Genomic DNA, 19,981 nt, shown 5'->3' with positions numbered 1-19,981 from the left:
GTTACAGAATAGAAAGTGACTTTTTTTCTGAGCTTTTAATGCTCCAGATTTGTCAGTTTTTTATTGTCAGTATCAGCGATCAAAACACATTAAGGAAAACTGTTCCAGTTTTGACCACTTGCTGACTGATTGGTCCATAACTAAGAAATACTCAAAAGACTAAAACACTTGATTCCTGCAACCCTGTTTACCTGTGATTTTCAAACATTTAATGTCTACTTTGCTCATCACCTGCATGCTGTGGGTGAGTTGCACTTGCTTCATGTGGTCCATATTCAGTGAAATCAGTGCTAAAACAATAATGCAAAATTTACTAAATATTCCTATTTATTGTATTCATCTAATGCCAATTTTACAAAAAACGTATTCGTAATATTTCTGAGGCTACGCTAAGGACACTGGCTCAATCTGGACCCTCAGATGTTAATCAATGAAACTTTGTTTAAACCACAACCAAAATCTCTGGATCCTGTCAGCTTCATAAAAGCTGGGAAAATGTAGAATTTAATGAACACAGTTAATTAGCTTTTCACAGCAGACCTTTGGTATTGTACAGTGACATGTTTCATCATAATGACTCAACCACATCTGAATGGTTCCTACTGTGCAGTGAACTGAGTCCCATGATAAATGAGATTGCTCTGGTAAAGACTGTTGACCTTAGGCATGCAAGCTGGAGCGAAATGATCCCAGATACCTGTCATGTACAATGCTTCTTTCATGACATTTATGGTACAAAAAAGTCAGTGGAATCATAAATATGGCCGTTCATGTTCAGAGAACAATATAGATATGACACCAAACTATCACAGTCAGTAAGCAGCAGAATGTTTTAACTTCAGGAAACATGCATGAAAAATGTAAAGAAGTTGCATTTGACAAAATGTTTAAACTCTAGTAGACACAAAACCTAAGCTTATTGGTCGCTTTTAGCTATGCCTTTTAATTGCTTGTTAACCAAAATAGCAAATCAGCCAATCACATATCTGAGTTCATTTTGACATCTAGACATGCTGCAGATCAAAGTTCAAAGTAAGCATCAGAGAAGAGTGAAGAGAGAAATATGCTGTGTGCCGTTAATAGTTAAGGAAACATTTTTTGACCTCATCCAGTGGAGCGCACAGAGGATTTTCATTGCGGTGGCTGTGAAAGTTTCAGTCCCATCAGTTTTTTGTGATTCAATGATTGCAAAAATTCACGCAAAATCAACAGATCACTGCAATACAGCATCATTTTGAGTTTATTGCTATTTTTAAGCCAAAAATTTTTAACATTTTGAAGTGATGGCAAACTCCAACATTTGGGTGGCAATATTTCTTTTACTACACTTGCTTCCTCAGCATTACTTGATATAAAGTTATAGCCATTGATTGATATGGCGAGTAACAAAAACTGAGCTATTTAAGTTCTATTTAAGTGGAACGTTTTGGTCAGATTTACATCTGCTGCAAAACCTGTAACATTTCAGAAAAATAACATTAGTTCAATATTACAGTGATGCTTGGTGGCTGCTTTGTTGTTCATAACCCACTTGAACCATGTAGTGCTCTCTACTATGGACACAAATTCCAGTCATATATTTTGTCCTTGTAAATCAGACCATGCAGTTGTGACTTGAGGTTTTTATTGACTCCAGTGGCCTTTATTTGAGAGAGGTCAAACAGCAAAGTGGGTAATGACAGAGGGGGACGACATGCAGTAATCATCAGAACCTGTGACGGCGCATCGAGGACCAAGGCCTGATTACCTGGGTTGTGCTTTACCCCTGCACCACCACAGCAACCTGTGACTTGAGTTTTATAGCCTTATATAATAAAATGTCTGGGAATTTAGATACTGATGTGTCCATGAGTATCTAAATATGTAATGTTGTGCTTATGAATGTGTAGTTGCAAATACACTTTGCCACCTGCTAAACTGGGATGTATGAAACTTTATCTTTGTGCATCCATGCATAAGAATTTATATGTGTAAAAAAGATTTTTCTTGTAAAAAGTGATTGCACAAGTTACATTATTTTTTGTCAAGGTCTATTTACAGACCTTGACAAAAGCAAAAAGTTTTGTAAGACTCAAATTCCCTCACCTGTGTGCAAGTACAACTTTTGGCAGGATTCTCCTTCCTCTCAGCCGATTAGGCAGTGCTGTCAACCAGAAATGTAAAAGTTTGCTGAGGTCTGATGCAGGCCAGCATCAGCTCTGAACAGGGAGAGAGGAAGACAGGAGGAAGGCTAGTCAGGAACTTTCATCAGCCACCACTGTTTTTAAAGCTTAAACAAAAAATTGTCCTGCACACAGAAAGATGGCAGTGTGAGTGAAGATGTCCTTCATCTGAACTGAGACAGAACAAGTGCTGCCTCCCTACAGAGAACATTAGCATATTCAGATTGTCCCTGACCTACATCTTGCAGAGTTGTGTCTTTTTGTTCTGCACACTGTTGGTGTGTGTGGAGGTCAGTTTGACATGGAGGGCTGTGGGGCAGTGTGTGTAGGTGTGTGGTATGATCTTGTGGATAGTTGGCAATCGTGCAGTATGGACCAGACATAATAGAGCTGTTGTCAACATGGATCCCAGGCAGTGGTGGCTGAAAAGTCAGTTGGCTCAGCTTGACTGGGGGATTTTTTCCCAAAATGCATCTCTGTGGCATTTATCTACCAAACATTGTTCATATTTCAAAGAGTCAGGGTTTAAGAAAGTGAAAATAATCAACACCATCCAACTTCATGTGTCTAAAATTTATCCCTAATGATAAATATCTTGGCTTTAACTACAACGATAAAAATATTCTGCTGCATTTATTTAAATAAATTATGCAACTGGTTGCCTAAATTTGTATGGTTATCAAGCAAGACTGTTCTTAGTTTAAAGTTTTTCCTTATTTTGTTACATGAAAAGGAAAATCCAAGTGAACTTAATTCTGTCAAGTGGATCAAGCAAAACTAAACCTTGTATTAATTATTCAACTTTTTTAATGCAGTCAGTGAAATTTACAAGTACACTGTAAAATCTTCAGTTAACTTAATAAATCTGAGTATGTTGTAATAACTAAATCAACAACCAAAGCCTAGCTTTTCTGAATTAGAAACTACTAGAAAATATTTGATTGAAACAGTTACTGGCTCTATTCAAACTTTGACAAAAAATATGGAAACATTAATAGCTTGTTCACTTTTTTCAGTAAATCCAACACAGTCATTTCTGCCTGAAGCTACAACATCAGGCAGAGCGGGGTGGTCATGAAATGAGCATCCAGCTCACTCATGGTTCAGTTTCACGTAAATGCTACAGACTAGCTAAAAAGCGCTCTACTGCTCTGAAAGTAGCTTCTTTCCTGATAAACTGACTACATAGATGAAGCGCTGGAGTCTACGTTTTCACCTAAAGCATCTTAAAACTAATTTGGTGACAAATAAATAGGTGGTTTGTATATTTATTTGTATAGCTTCATTTCATATCTTCAATTTTGAGGAACTACAAATATACAAAGGTTATAATTGATCTTCTGGATAGTTCACTTTGCAATATGTATGGTCCAGTAATAAAATCAGTCATGCTCATTTCTATACCATGTTCATTTGGTGAGATCTGGGACTCATTTACAAATGTAGGTAATTATTAAAAACTGATCAACATAGCTGACTGTACAAGGCCGATATACTGTTTAGTCAGTTTTCTCTACTTTATTTCTTTTAAATCTATTTTTTTTAGACTTGTTTTTCATCTTATTTCAGAATAGTCACTACAGCACACTGTAATGACAAAGTGAAAACATATTTTCAGGCACTTTGTAAATTCATAAAAAAATGTAAGCATTTAATACCATAGAGACAAAAGTATTCACACCCTTTTGAATGAAGAAGTGAGGTCAGGTACATCTTACATCCATACTTGAGATGTTTCTGAAACTATCCACCTTCATCACGTTCAGTTGATTGGAAATAATTTTGAATGGGACGTTTGTCCTGATAAGGTCTCACAGTCAACACTTTACATTAGAGCAGAAACCAAACAATGGAGTCAGAGGAACGTCCAGTAGACCTCATTAACTTGTGTCAAAGCAGAAATCTGTGAAAGAATAAGAACCAGGTCCAGCAGTACTGAACACTGGTCTCCCTTACTGGAAATGGAAGACGGGCCTTGGTCAGAGGGGACCACGAACACAATAGTCATTTGGGCGGAGAGAAAGGAGAACCACCCATACAGTTAAACTTCACTAACACTCTTCACCAATCCACCAATCAGGGGTTTATGGTAGAGAGGCAAGAAGGAAAAAAACTGTTGTTGAAAAGCAAAGGTCAATTTGATTAAACATTACCTGGTGACAGCTTACAGATTGTCAAGCCACAACAAATACAGTTATTATCTGCACTGATTAGTCCAAAATAGACATTTCTAGGCTGGACACCAAACATATTTTAAGATGATAGCAGCCAGATATAGATCACAGTCACACAGGAAAATGAGACTTAAATCCATCTGTGCACCTGAAAATATAACCTGTTTATTCTGCCCATTCAACCTGACTGATCCTGAGCCCAGAGAGAAGGCTGGGAGAAAATCCCCCAAAACCAAGAGAGCCATGTTTTAATGCAGTCAGTAAAATTTGCATACATTAGCTACGAATGTATTTTGTTGAATTTTAAAGTTTTTTATAGGTTTACACCTCGACCTGAACTTTTTTGTTAGGCATTGTGATCTATTCTGTGTTTATCTTGTTGTTTAAATATTATTTTTCATTTTGAGTTAGAATAAGCTTCTAACATAACAAAATGCAAAGAAAGTCAAGCATTGTGATTCTTTCAGGAGGCACTTTATACAAATAAATTAAACACATAGAGAAACATATTGTGGTTTTTATACAACAGGTCAGGATCTCAGACCAGTTCTGCTTTTCACCACTGAAATCTGCAGGAATATGGGAAATGCCGGTTTCGCTAAGATTTCTTCAGCAGATTTCTGTTTGTTGTGCTTTTACATCCAGTTGATTTTTATCAGGCCTCAGGCTGAAAAAATGACGTGACGTGTTTGCTGTGTTTGTTGGGCAGAATGTCTACAGTGCACTGACGGTCTCTCACAGCCAGGGGGTGAAAGAGAAGGAGCAGTGGGGACATTGGGAGGGCAAAGCCATTTGCATGCTAAGAGCTCAAATGACCAGTGTAGACAGGGGATACCAGGATCTGAGAGGAAGTGACGTGTCGGGTTCCTCTCTCCTCCCTCTTTTCCTCTCGCAGAGATACGAGTGATCAGGGAAGAAGGAAGGGGCAGCAGGGGGCTGGTAGAGGGGCCACGCAGCACTCTCATTCTTGTTGTGTGAGATCAGGAAGTAGTAGGATGCATCGGGATCTGGTTGAGTGCTGAAAAGAAGACAGAACCAGACTAAAGGGGCTACGGAGAGGAAAAAGAAAGAAGAGGGAGGAGGGAGGAGGGGTAAAGCTGAAGGGGTTTTCGGGGGGAACTTGAGGATCTTCCTTCAGGATCTAAGTGTCTCCCAGGGACTGAGAAAGTCCTGTCCTGGAATTACACCATCTAGCTCACAGCTCCAGGGATAAAATGAACTATTTGGTGAGTGTGTATGTGTGTGGAAAATTACTGCTTCCTCAGGGTTTTTTTCTTTCCTTGGTGTTTGACTGCATGTTATTGGTTTAGCATTTGAGGATTTGAGCAGGACCTGTTATACCTCAGCTCTGTCTGGGTGGAGGGAGCTGAGGGGGGAAAAAGACAGGGAGGAGGGAGAGAAACTGGAGTTAACTTTTTTTCTCTGTGGATTCCTACCTTTTGTTGGCTCTCAGCAGGGTGTGTGTGTGTGTGTGTGTGTGTGTGTGTGTGTGTGTGTGTACTTTGACTGCGCTGTAGTGGAATGTGAACATAAAGTTTAAAACTTCTCCCATTCTTATTAAAGGTTAAGTTACAGAGAGAAGATCGACAGCCGAGCTAACGATGATGTTAAATGAAGGCAAAATGGAAAATATGGAAAGGAGAGACCATCCAAAGGAGGAGGTCTGAGGTGCAACTGGATGGGTTTATTACTCTGGAAAAGTGAGAAACTAAAGACAGAATGGGACAGATGGGGCTGGGGGGTATTCAGTGTGTGTACGTGTGTGTGTTTCTGCTGACTCAGTAACATGGTAGAGAGAAATACAGATTTAATGGCCAAAGGGCAGGAGAGACGAACTCGAGTCTAAGAGAAAAGCTTCGGCTAGCTGGGAGTAGCTAACAGTCCCTGACATTCCCTGCTATTGTTTGTGAGACTTCAGTTGTGTGGTTCACATCCTGCCTCCATGTTTGTGTGTTTAGGGTAACTACACAGTCAGGAATGTAGCAGACAGAGAAACACTGCAGAGTAGATTGCTGTGAGTTGAACAAGTAATTACACGCCAGTAATTAGTGTGTAATTAATATGGGATAGCATTCCAGTGAGTTGGCACACAGCTGCTGCTCTGTCAGAGCTCCACTGCTGGCTGTTCCTCATCCTTCAGTACCACTCTTAGAGACAGAATGGAGACAAGTAGGTCCATGTAGTCGGATCTTTGTGTCATGTTAATGATCCCACATCATTTTTGTGAATGGTCTGCGACTTCAGAAAAACCTTAAAGAGACCAAGAGGTTTCCCTCCAGACCACTGAAAATCTGTTTCTCTCTCTCAACAGAAACATGAGGCGTATACTGATGCTTATTTACCCATTTCACTGTTTTGGTTTGAATAAGCCAAACATTTAGAAAAGTATTTATCCCCTTTACAATTTTCCACCTTTTATCACACTATAACTATGAACTTTAAAATATTCTGCTAGGTTTCAAGTAATAGATCGACTGAATGAATGAACCAACATCATTAGGAGCAAGGAAAACACCAGAGAGAGAAAACTGGAGCTGAGGAGAAGTTTAAGCAAGGCTGGGTTCTAAAGCTATATTCCAACATTGTTGTAAACCATTATTTTAGTACTTTAGTAATTGATCAGTTATTCTCACAAATAATTGAGGAACCAAATAAAAAACTGTAGTAGCTACTTAAGCAAATAAAATAAATATATGAAGGAATAATGCTAGTAAAAACAATTCAATTCCTTTGAATTGGCAGTTCAAAGTGCTTTTAATAAGGAAACACAGTATTGCAAAATGCAATGTGATTCAAACTTCACTTTTAGTCTCAAGTTTGATGTATGAAAAACTACATTATAGGAAAAGATACTGATCTTTTTATGTCATAACTTTTCTTGATCAGCAAGTAGATGCAACCAAGGAGAATTTAGACAGACAGTCATGTTTTTGGACTGTGGGAAGAAGCTGGAGTACCCAGAGAGAACCCACACATGACAGGGAGAACATGCAAACTGAACCCAGGGCCGGGAATCGAACCCAGGACCGTCTTGCTGCAAGGCAGCAGAGCTACCAACTGCACCACTGTGCAGCCTCAGTGACCAGGATGATGACTTTAAATATTTATTTGAAGATATGAAAACAATATCTTAGTGTACTATCTGGAATAAATTCTTTATTTATTATTTCCCACAGGGAAACTCCAGTAAAAGGTCTAGCAGAATGTTCAATTTAGCCTAAATTATTCACAGGTGACTCTGAATTCAGTCTACAGTCAACTTTGTGGACCAACTCGACTGGATATGTTTGGTGATGTCTCAGTTTCAAGTGTTTAAGTGACAGCTTACACAGACCTAAAATTTGACTTAATTTACATGTTGCAATTTTTTTCTCTTTATTTTTTGTTGTTTGAAAATCAGCTTCACACCTGGCACTGAGGATGAAATATCATTTCTTACTGTGCCAATGTCTAATCCAGTAATATCAGTAAACTATCAGTGCTGCTGTATGTGCAGGAAGGCTGTGGTTATAAAGCTAAGATGACATCCTGTCCAACATCACACTGGTGAAAAATATCCCCCTCAGGGTGGGAAAATGTTCAAATCAAAGTGATCTATGTCTGACTGACTGACTGCTACTTTATCAGATCAAGATATTTAGAGGTTCTGGTTTCAGTCTTAACTTCTGGAAGCCACTCAGATACATCTGTTCAGAATTAACGCAGTTCCTCATATAAGTTCAGTCTGTCATTTTACACTTAAATCTAAATATAAACTGAAAGGAAGATTTTAAGGAATTGACCTTGTGTGAGGACATAAATCTTGTTCTTGTCACTGATTTACTGGCTGAGTCATGGAGACCTGGAATTCCCCTCTGTCCCCAACATGACAGAAAAGCACACACTCTAACCAACCGCTCCACTGACTGCAGTCTAATGTGCTCATACTGCTCTAATGTCCCACCTGGAGCTGTGAGTTATCTGACCGGTTATCCAGAACCAGCTGGTTAGAAAAGTTCTGACTTTTCTGCCGACTCGGACTTACTTCACCTAACAGCTCATCCAGAGGCATCATGTGTGACTGATGCCAGTCAGCCACCCACAAGGCAGGCGCTGCTCTCTTTCACTCAGAAGCATTATGAAATATAAAACATATGACTTGATTTATTTCATTGTGATCAGAAGCAATATATTTATCTTTGAAAATCTCAAAATATTGTTTATTGAAATTATTTTTTCAGTTTGGACAGAAAATGTGAATAGAGAACTCAGATGAAACCAGGCTGGCATTTACACCTGCTGTTTATTTATCATATTAAATCTAGTCCAACATGTTTAACATTTTGGTCTGACGTTAGTACCTGCTGCTGGCTAAATGATTCTCTTCTGGCCCTGACTGACTTGTCCGCTGGTCTCTGGTTGGCGTTTTGCAGGGAGGGATTACTTTGTTAAACAATAGAGGTCATCCTCTTCCCAGCACCATTGTTTCAGCTCCGCTCTCTTGGGAATCTATTCTTGTCTTACTGATTTTTCCCCAAACTGGAAGCGTATCACTACAAATGGTTTGTATTTTTCATTGGCTAAGTGATTACTCTAACTGTTGTCAGTAAATTGAACATTCTGATGCAATCAGCTCAGAGTGTAGGCATTTCCCATACCTAGAGGAGAACTCACCTTAAGATCCATAAATTCAGTCATTATAATCTTGACATCTTTTTTTTCTGTTTTCATCAAAATATCTCTTGAGCCAGGTCCTTCAACATATTCTGTCATATTTATCAAGTAGCTGTTTCATAATTCAGTTTAATTACATTTCATATGGCTGTTTATAAATCAATTACTTGTGCAACAGGGTGCACCCCCCAACTCCCCACATGACCTTTTGCTTTACGTCATCTGAACAATCTTCTTACTTCATCAGTAACTAAAGCAAAATCCCTAAAGATCATCCTCTGCTACATTCCTTTTCAGCTCTTTTTCCAAATATGAAGTCCTCACTGCTCTCATTTGGTGAACAACACCATAGCTGTACTTACCCAAACATGTGGACATTTATGCCAATATCAGTTCACACGTTCACGTTAGAGACATCCTCCCTGCTTTCCTGAAAGACCTCCTGACTTTGTTTTGTTCTTGTTTTAGAGTGTGGACATGTTAGCATGTTTACATGGATGTAAATAATCATAACTACTGGCAGATGAGAATAAAAATGCATCATAAGAATGCCCCAATCTGAATATTTTGATCAGATTCAACTTGATTGGAATGATATTATAATCTGGTTGGTTTATGCTGATTGTTAATCATCCTGATTGTGGCAAACTGACCTGACAGAAAGGACCTCAAAATGATGCCAAGCCCTGCTTCTCAACAACTCAATTAGATCTCTAATCCTTTACAGAAAAAAGTTTCAATGAACTTTGTAATGAGTTTTTACTGCTACCTCCGTGTTGGACTGTGTGATGCAGTTCCTCATGTCTGTCCTGCTTCAGAATATTGTATCTTAGTTTTGTGCAACGGATTTGGTGTGGCTCGGCTCCAAACCAGTTTTCTCTTTAGTGCGGAGGTTTCTGGTTCAGTTTCCGGTTCTGGTTCTGGTTCAGCCATCTTAGAGACTTTGTTGTGTGTTTACTGTAAACTGACCTGGTGCTGTTCTTACATCATTCAGCCTTCTGGATTTGTCGAAATTAGTTTAAACATAATCATGTTTTAATAGTTGCATATCAGTTCAGAATCATTCATATCTGCGCCTCAGTCACATACTGTGTACATGTTTCAAAAACTTTTAAAAGACTGTAAGTGAAATATCAAACTGTAAACTGAATTAAGTCTATTTTGTCCATATTCTCCCTTCCAGTAATCTCTGAAATGATTTAACTGATTTGGTTTTAAAAAACAACTTTCAGAAATAGGCTAAAATCCACCATTTTCTACACGTTTACAGAACAAGTCTAACTTTGCTCATGTAAAGAGCTGTATTTGATGGGACACCAAATGAATAAAGTAGAAGTAGAACTACAGCAGTCAGTCAGTGAGGCAGTGAGTTAATGGAGTCGGACCCATTGTGATCTGCCCTCACTGTGGATCAGAACCCTGCAGTCATCACTTGACCGGACCAAATGAACTTCTACTAAATGTTAGTGGGTTTTTGTTTTAGATGTGGAATGAATAACATTATTTAATAATTACAGACTGAACTTGCAGGTTGAAATTGCTGCTGGTTGGAAATAGAAATTGATTCTGAATTACTGCCATTCTATTTTATAAAACCAAACCACAATTAGTCTGTGATGATTCTGAGGAGTCGCCTTGTCAGTTCACAACTCAATAATTAATGAAACTACAGATGCATTATGTTTCCATCTGAAATTTCACTACAAATATGGAAATATGTTGTCATATTTACTGCTATTCTCCCAATTATTCAATTTTGAGCTCTTAAAAAAATCCACATGTTGAAATAAAAGCCATAAAAGAAAATGGATGAAATGATCTCATTGATACTGAATCAAAGGTAGCTCTCTTTGATTTTTGGTTTGTGCTGTAGATCAGACTCCATGTAGATAACACTGACATTGAATGAGTCTCAAAATTGGCATCAGGTCAAAAAAGATGTGTCATCCACTCCTGACCACACAGTGTAGGAGTGTACAGTGCAGCATGGGCGTTGTTCTTGAAGCGCCTCTCAAGGGAGGGGTGTATTTTGTTTTGATGCTATGCAGCGTGGTTTTTTTTCTGAGCTGAATTTCTCAACTCTTATCCCTTCCTGGCTGTCTCAGAGCAGGAGCATGTGCACTGTCCATATGAACAGTATCTGTCTGTGTATTGTTGTGTCTGGATTGGCACTCCAGTTAGCTGACAACATGCTGTGAATCACGGCGTGTTTGTCCTGCTGCTCAGTGCTGAGTCATTGTCCAAGGTGACGTCTCAGCTGCAGCTTTCTCAGAGGATTTATGAGCAAACCTCTGCTTCTATAGCTGAAAAACCAACCTCAGCCAGATTCCTTCAGCTTGGATTTAGTCTTCAGTGTTCATACATGAGGACTCTTCTTGCTGATCCAGAGCTGTCTTGAGCTTCTGTGGTTTTAAACGTTGTATCCCAGTGTTAAGATGAGGACTTGTGTCTGCATCACAAAGATGTTTTTAGCACAGAGGTAAAGCTGGTTTGTTATCACAGAGCATGTGTGGACAGGTTTTACCTCTGATGTGTAAGTACTGGTTGGGAAAGCCCTTAAATATATGCTGCTCTGTGGATCTTCTGTCATATGTTGAACACAATCATTTCCAAATGTGTTGTTATTTTCTGGAATGGACAATTAAGAGATCCTGACAACATGATAAGTTGAATCAAAAGTCCAACAGTTTGAGGGTATTAAAACAAAAATATATTGTGAAAATATATTCTGACAATATTAAACATTTTCAGTTTTGAGTTGCTTTAGTTTAGGTGTATGTTTGACCTGATTAGTTTCCTCAACTCCAAGGATGGATTTCCATTTTCAACAAGCTTAGGGTGAAATGATTTCATTGATGTAAGGATCAGGGAATTACTGCCAATAACAGACTCAATTGGTGTAAGCTTAAGATGTATAACTTGCACATGCTAACATTTTTAAGCTTTGTAAACTTTACTTTTTTGAGGCAGCAAGTTTGCTTTTTGTAAGTAAGGTGAAGTAATTAGATTGTATTATTTTTAAATGAATACAAAGGAAATACATGAATAGAATCTGTTTTGTGATTTTTAAACTGTGACTTTTTCAAACCATGGTATACCTTGTTACTGGATGCCGGCAAACAATTTTGGTACCCAAATTTCTACCAGTTTGCTCCATGACAAACACTTACAAAAACCTCAGTCAGAATAATAGTAAAAAATATCTACTCTATTAGTAAATACAGAACTGATGCTCTAAGCCTGCTCTTAAAGTGATGTTTTTGTGCATGATTTGCCTGTGGTGTCTTGCCAGCAGCTTAGCTGTCAGCACTAGGGTTGTTCATGAAAATGTAGCACACATAAATACCTCGCTGTGTTGTCTGCAAACAGGTTAAGCAATCCCAGGCCACTCCCACTGGAGCCTACACTATCCTGGCCCGTATTCCTCCTGTTAGTCATAGCCTGAGGCATGATTTTTTTTCAGATGGAATTATCGCTCATCAAAACAAATCTGGATCTGCCTGAAGGGAACAAAATCAGTGTCTGTAGGTAAAATCCACACTGCAAGCTCCTATTTAAACAATTTGTTTCTTTTGCACATCTCACCTCCTGCCATGATGGACATTGTTCAAGACTTTGAAAATCAAAAATGTATAGTTTTTCATAGAGAAATGAAAGCTAACATAGTTAAACATGTCTCTACTTTTACCTTTGTTGATGTGTAGCTCTGTTCATGCATCTTCAGTTTGTGTGTGAAACGGAAGAGATTTACAGCCTGGGTTAAATTCCTTGTGTGTCAGATTTCTTGGGCAATAAAGCTAAGTAAAGTAACAGAGCTCTTCTAGCGCCGTATCCCTGTAAGGACAATTTAAGACTTAGTTTCCTAAAGCAATACCTGTCCAGCTGCAACTGGATGCTGCTGCTGGGTGAAACATTCTTTCTGTCATGGAACAAATCAGCCGTGCGCTCCCAAATATTTCTCAAGATCTGACGTGCCAAGACAGGAAAGAAAGAGGGGGAGGGAAGAATGGAGCGCAGCAGCAAGAGAGCCACATATCAGACTCGTCTCCTCTCAGAGACTGTCAGCTCCTGCTCCAAAGATTACTATCTGCAGAGAATAATTGTGCTGCTAATGTAAGCAGAATGTTTGTCAGCAGGTTTGGCTGAAGTGATTTACTGCCTGTGGTTGTAAGCTGGACTGAGATCTGATTCTGACTCTGAGCAAATTTAACATAGCTCCTGCTAATGAAAACTGGGGGAAAGTGCTAAATAGAAATATATTAATCATATTTAAATTGAAAGGCTTTGGGATTTTTTTTTTTTATCGTTTTGCTACAATATGACAGTCTAGTGGTGGAGGTGTGTTTCAGTGGAACCAGGTAGACATCTAGAGAAGAAATCCAATTCTCCTGTCTCTGATATCAGTCAGATATAAGATACACATGGTTGGGTAATGAAATACAAAATTACTTGAGATTTCCATATCGGCCATTTTCATGTCCTGGTAAAGATGTAGGAAGAAATAAAATGCATGAATGTCTAATCACAGCAACCCACTCAATCCTTCACTGATGAGTTGATTTATTCAGTCAGAAAAGGAAATGCATTAATAATAAACACTGATAATCATGTTTGTATTTGCAATGGGGGGAAATAAAGGCTGTTTTTCTGGTATCACTTCCAAACAGCCGTTTAGCAAGTAGGCTGATGGAGACTCTGTCTGCTGATCACTGCTGTTCTTTGTTGTCTTTGTTTTTCTCATTCCAGCCTACCTGGTTGTGTTGAAGGGCTAAATGTGGCTCCTTGACCAGCCTAAGCTGTTAGTTTTAGATGTTTTAGGCTTCTGGCTGTGGATAAGGGCAACCTTCAGAAAGCAGCTATATTTGTGTAGCAGTTTCCTGACTTCTCAGAATCAACATGTACCTGAATGACGTTCCCTTATATTTTACGCGTCTGTGTACAGTTGACACTTTTTGGAACTTTAAAAAGTATTCAACTCCTGTGTTGTATGTTTGCTAAAACATTTTATAACATGTCCTAAGCCAAGTCTAGACCTACCCATCATCCTGATCGCTTACCCTCTACGGTAAACACAAACATCTAAAAGTTGTTAACTTATAGTAAATTAAAGCATTTAATAGTGATACTGATGCTGAAAATTGAGATGATGATTACATTGATTATGATTAGATAACATTTCTACACATTATTGTTACCATTCTATGCCACTATGTCCCCACCATTTTCCATGAGCTTTAGCTTTTCACTCTCTAAATGGCAAGTGTCCAAAATGAATGTGGCATGAAAGTGTGCAGTATTCTACAATCTTTGACCTGACGGGAAAACATGCGACATTTTCAGTGGACAATAGCAAACAATAAAGCACCAAAACTCTCCTTGGTTCACTGAAATCTGACTCCATTCAGTGATATTTAACCCAGGGAGAATGAGAGAAACCCAGTGTTTTTTCATAATTTAAATCTTCTATTGTTTAAACTTAAGCAATGAAACAGAACCACATTTATCCTCATACAGGTAACACCCCCACACACTGAAGCTCTTCTACTTAATGATGAAATATGACAGAACAACAGACTGTATATCAAAGATCATCAAGGATCACTGCTAAATTGTGGTTTTTGTGGAAATTTACGTAGAGAGAAAAACAACATCAAACATATAATTTCCCCTCTTTTCTTTTTGTCATGTAAGAAAAAAAAGACACTTCCAGAAACTCAAACATCCAACCCCTGCTGTGGCAAGGCAATGTTTGTCCCCAGGGGTCAAATAGGAGGCAAGAGACAAAGGATCTTAGGCCACACACACGCTCCATCTCCCCCCCACCTCACACAAACACACATATGCTCAGATGAGCAACCTGTCTGCATTGAACTCGCTCCACCAGCTGTTCACATTACTCTCTGTTCAGTGAACGCCTTGTTTTCTCATGTTATAAAACATATTTATGTCCTAGATGTCAGTACACAGTAAATACACTCTTTCTAAATTAATTCTTTATTCATTTATGTTTATGTTTATGTATTATGTAAATGACGAAGTCAAAAAAACATTTTAAGTCACATTATATGTACAGAATTTTTATAACAACTGAAGGTAACACAATTATTAGATTGTGCCTTAAAATGACTATGTGGCTGGAAAACATATAGTGCTGCCCCTTTAAATAGCTAATTGTGCACAACTTCAACAAGAGTAAAATGTGTTTTTCGCAGTTTTTTCACATTTTCTGATTGCTGATAATAAGATTCAACACAATTCTTTAACAAACAAAGCAGAGTATGATGACTCCCAGCTGCTATTTGGGAACCTTATCTAACCTTATGGAGAAAGAAACCACATCAAAACAACAGCATTCAGCCTGGTTAGAACAGGTGAGCTCAGACACAAACAGACAAACTACTGTATATTTTATATTATACATAATCGCTGAAATTAATGCTGTGATCTGCATATTCTAAAAACACAACAAGATCATGATGTGGGAGGTTTGTATGATGGAAAGGACAAAGTGGGTGCATGGTTGCATGTTTATTGTAGAAATATAATCTGGAGGGGCTCTACACTGTAAAACATAATCAGCTCCTTACTTATATGCAAATTCAATGCCTCTATTTTTTTGTTTTCATTAAATAAACTGAATGAGTAACATTAACTTGTGCAATTTTAATGAGCATAACCTAAGGTAACTTAATGAATCAGAGTATGTTGTAATTACTTAAATTGTACCCAAAACCTTTTTTTACATGTAAATAAAGACAAAGCTTTCTGAAGGGACAATTTTAACTTACAACTACTTATGTGAAAAGAAAATTCCTTACTTGAAACTGTTCCTGGAGCCTGCTTTTTGTTTCTCTGCTCAAATTTGATAGAAAATATAGAAAGAAAGCAGTGATATTTTGCTCACTATTTTCCAGTAAAGCAAACACAATCAGACAGAACACAGTAACTCACTCATAATGCAGTTTTTGTCAGGATTGAGTTTTTCTGTGTGTTTATTTTGGGTTTCTGTGTCTTGAGTCTCCTGTTGTCCTGTCTACCCCTTGATTGTTCCCAGGTGTGTCTCGTTCTGTGATTACCCTGTGTGTATTTAATGCCACCTGTGTTTCTGTGTCTTTGTCGGGTCCTTGTCTTACCTGTTTGTCAGTTCTATCATGTCGCATCTTATGTTGCCAGTCGCTACCAGTTGTGAGCCTTAGATTTCTGCTCATCTGTGCTGCCTGGACTTTTGGATTTTTTGTGCCTTTTTCACTATTAAATCATCTTTATTTCACTTCCAACCTGGGTTCTGCTGCATTGTGGGATACCTTGCTGGCCAATCTCCACTGTCAAATAATGGATTCTGACCCTTTCACCTTACTTCAAGTTTATTTTTAAAACATTTTTACCTCAATAGGTCATCAGCTTATTTGAATAAAGTGTTTATTATAACTATGTAAAATAAGTTAAATCTGGTTAATTTATTTGATTAAAGTGAACTTTATATTTAATTGCACACTCAATTAAATATAACACTAAATTGGACTTGGTTTAATTTAGTGTTAGCAAAACCTTGACAAAGTCAAGTTAGATTCACACACTTTTTTTCAATTAAATATAAAGTTGCTTTTTACAGTGTAGACATGCTGTTGTCACCATGTCTTGCTACTAAAAAAAAGACTCAACAGAATGAGATCTTTATCTGTTTTTTTTTTTTTCATTTTTCTTACTTTACATGAGCTCAGTCTTCAGTTTCTGAGGTATTTCTAGACCAGGCTTATCCCTATTGTGTTGTAATTAGATTCTCCTCCTATGAATAAAAATGTTGCTGTTTGACTGGATTCTGACTTTAGAACAAGGAAATTCTGAAACAAAATTCTAAACGTGACTGGAATCTATGAGTCAGCCATGCTAAATGAGTTCAAGTAAACCCATCAGAGGAAGGGCCAGCAGAACACACTGAAGGCCTCATGATAACATAACAAAGGTTGATGTGTGATTCATGTCCATTCCACTTCCTCTTTCTTGATGAGACGACTTTGTTTTATTTCTTTGGACTAAACTGATTTGTTCCCTTAATCTGATCCTCTTTCTAAAACATTGTTTACATTTTGTTGAGACAATTATATGATGAAGTGAATGATATTAAAATTATTCATAATTTCCCATTAATTATGGATAATTAATGGGAAAACTGCCATAGTGTGCTACGAAAGTAAAAGCTGTTACTTGGTTTTTCTCAGACAGGCAGGACTTTCTGCTCAGGAGTCTGTATGTGAGCGTCGCTCTGGCATAGAGCCAATACTGCCTGTACCAGTCCGTGATAACTGGGGTGGGACTCTGACGCCCAGAAGGAGTGGACATGGCTGAGGTCTGACGTGAACGACTAATATTGATTTAGTTTCAAAGGGTTCCACAAAGGCTGACGGTGTTTCTGTTTGCACTCCGGCTTTCACACCTGTGTGTTCAATCAACTATTGAACCATTGTGCAGATAAAACCATGGCATCTGTAACATCACTGACTGTATTAGTACAGATGGTTTGCCAATCTGACAAGATGTGATCTCTCTTCTTTAACAACTGATGTCTTTGGCCAAAACAGTTCTTTCCTGTACTCTGTCCTCAGCCTGTCTTCATAACACATCTTAAACCAGGACATCTTATTTACCTATCAGGCATTATTGATTTTTGATACACGTACACTAAATTGTATTATGGAAATCTTGTCTTACTCATTAAACAAAATGTATCAACAAAACATGTTTTCTAGCTGAGGAAGAAGTTAGGACACCCTACCCATAGAGAGTCAGTGCCACACCCTTTGGTTCAATGAGCCAGTGAGAGGCGTCTTCTTTCCATCTGCCAGCCACTAACATTGGTAGGACTGGGACCAATGTAATGCACTCCTCACTTTAAGCTCTAAGGTGTATGAGGGGTACAGCCTGTTTCAAGTCACCCTCAGCATCTCAGTGAGATGAGGATCTGGACTGAGTCAGCCCAGTTCTTTCCACTTCTTAATTTCTGAGCAGTTCCTGGTGTGTCATTGTCATGTTGCAGGGTCCATTCCAGCTTCTGCTTTAACTTGTTGACTTGGACTTCCAGGTCTGGACTTGTTAGAAGGTGTTATGAGTGTCCTTAATTAAAGACTATTTTCCATCCAGTGGAATGGCTGTTTTCTATTTATTTCAAGAGCTCTTTAAATCCTTTACTTTCAGCAGTACTTGGAGCATTTCCCTCTTTTTGTTGCTCCACCCTGCTGAGGAGACACACCAGGAAACATACATGATCATTCAAACAATTGCTAAACTCAAATTGAACCAAATAAAATCCTATGAAACATATTAACATTTGTACCCACATTCTCCCGGTACAGTAATGATGGCTAGTCGCCTTGCCCACGAGAATGTTCAACCAAATGTCAATGTGCAGCTGAAATAAAGAACTTTAACAAGAAACATTGGGTCTGTAAATCAATTAAACTCAATATAATATCAATAATCCTTTCTTAGTGATGCAACTCTGGTCTCCACCACATCCCTTTAAATAGGTTTGATTTCCTACCCAAATATAAGTGTGTCCTACCTCCTGACACCTGTCCGACAATTTACTGACAAACCTCAATTCTTTCATATTTGGAACGCTCCAACTTCAGTGGAGTCAGTCAAAGAAAACCCATGAAAAGAGTTTTACAGACCAGAGGTCCCCAGCCTGTTCTGCATTTTTGAGATGTGTTCCTTCCTCCTAAGCATTCTTTGACATTTATGTAAATCAGATGTTTGGTCACAGGAAACCTGTAGTAATAAAATGACTCACCCAGAGTTCAAAGGTTAATGGCCACTGTTATAATCTACATTTAGACGCAGCTGCATGCTGATACTTGTGTAAAGAGTGTTCTTTTATCATCTTTGTAATGTGTTACCCGATGTGTAGTACTGACGTCTGACTACAGATCCAATGTATGACTGATTGATTTGTGCAACTTTTAATGTTATTTAATATGTTATTGGTAATTTTATAATTCCGTCTGTTTGTTTCTGATTTTTGGCAGAATATTTTGGCCAAAGCATTGTATGACAATGTGGCTGAGTCTCCAGATGAGCTCTCCTTCCGGAAGGGTGACATCATGACGGTGTTGGAGCGGGACACGCAGGGATTGGATGGATGGTGGCTCTGCTCTCTCCATGGCCGACAAGGCATCGTCCCAGGGAATCGTCTCAAGATTCTGGTTGGCATGTACGACAGTAAGCAACAGCAGCAAGTCACCCCTACCACACCAGATCCAGCTGTTTCCTGTGCAACCCCCCAGGTACAAAGACCCCTCCTCCCTCAAAGCGCATACTCCAAACCAACTGCCAACTCTACATCAACTCCACCAGTGTACGCAAATAAGCCCCTTCCTTCAGTTCAGTACACATCCATGCATCCGGCGTACTCCGGCCCCAATCCTGTCCAACCAAGCACAGACTCTGTTTACATGATGCCCCCTTCCCATGGCCCCAAGGTGAGCTCCCAAAGTCTATATCAGGTTCCATGTGGTCCAAACGGATCCTCACCACAAGCCCCACCAGGACCGCCTAAGAAGACCTCAGCTGTAGGCCACAGACCGTTTGAGCTGCCTGGTCAAGACATCTACCAAGTCCCCCCCTCTGTAGGCCCAGGGCTCAGTCAGGCAACCGCTTCAGCTGGGGTGACAGGAACTGGCCAGGATGTGTACCAGGTACCTCCATCCTGGGAGAACAGCACAAAGCCACATGGCAAGGTAAGGAAGAGGAAGCAAATGGAGTAAGAATTTAAAATATTGTGCTTTGCCAAAAACATCAAAAAATGCTTTTTGCTTTTGAATTTGAAAAGAGGAATTAATACAATGTCAAACAATGAATCAGAATAAATATGAAAGGCTAAATATGAATTGTAACTGAATTATGAAAAGCAGCATAACAGAAGAAGACATTTCATGCACTGGCTCATTTGTTTTTTCTGACTGTTATGTTCTGGGCATTGTGTTTCTTTAAGAC

At 38.7% G+C, this 19,981-nt stretch overlaps 1 protein-coding gene across 3 annotated transcripts in view; it reads left to right on the top strand.

Moving 5' to 3' along the window:
* bcar1 (BCAR1 scaffold protein, Cas family member) overlaps positions 1 to 19,981 on the top strand; it is a 46,726-nt gene that overhangs the window by 11,581 nt on the left and 15,164 nt on the right. For 2 of the 3 annotated variants that reach the window (XM_028038098.1, XM_028038110.1), the window contains one exon: positions 19,015 to 19,725. In XM_028038098.1, the coding sequence (XP_027893899.1) occupies positions 19,015 to 19,725 (711 nt within the window). Of the gene's footprint in view, positions 1 to 5,214; positions 5,563 to 19,014; positions 19,726 to 19,981 lie in introns of those variants that run through there. The other variant, XM_028038105.1, reaches the window with a different exon arrangement.

The sequence above is a fragment of the Xiphophorus couchianus genome, chromosome 2 (assembly GCF_001444195.1).
Source record: "Xiphophorus couchianus chromosome 2, X_couchianus-1.0, whole genome shotgun sequence".
Lineage (NCBI taxonomy): Eukaryota > Metazoa > Chordata > Actinopteri > Cyprinodontiformes > Poeciliidae > Xiphophorus > Xiphophorus couchianus.
This window is presented reverse-complemented; position numbering and strand designations above follow the sequence as displayed.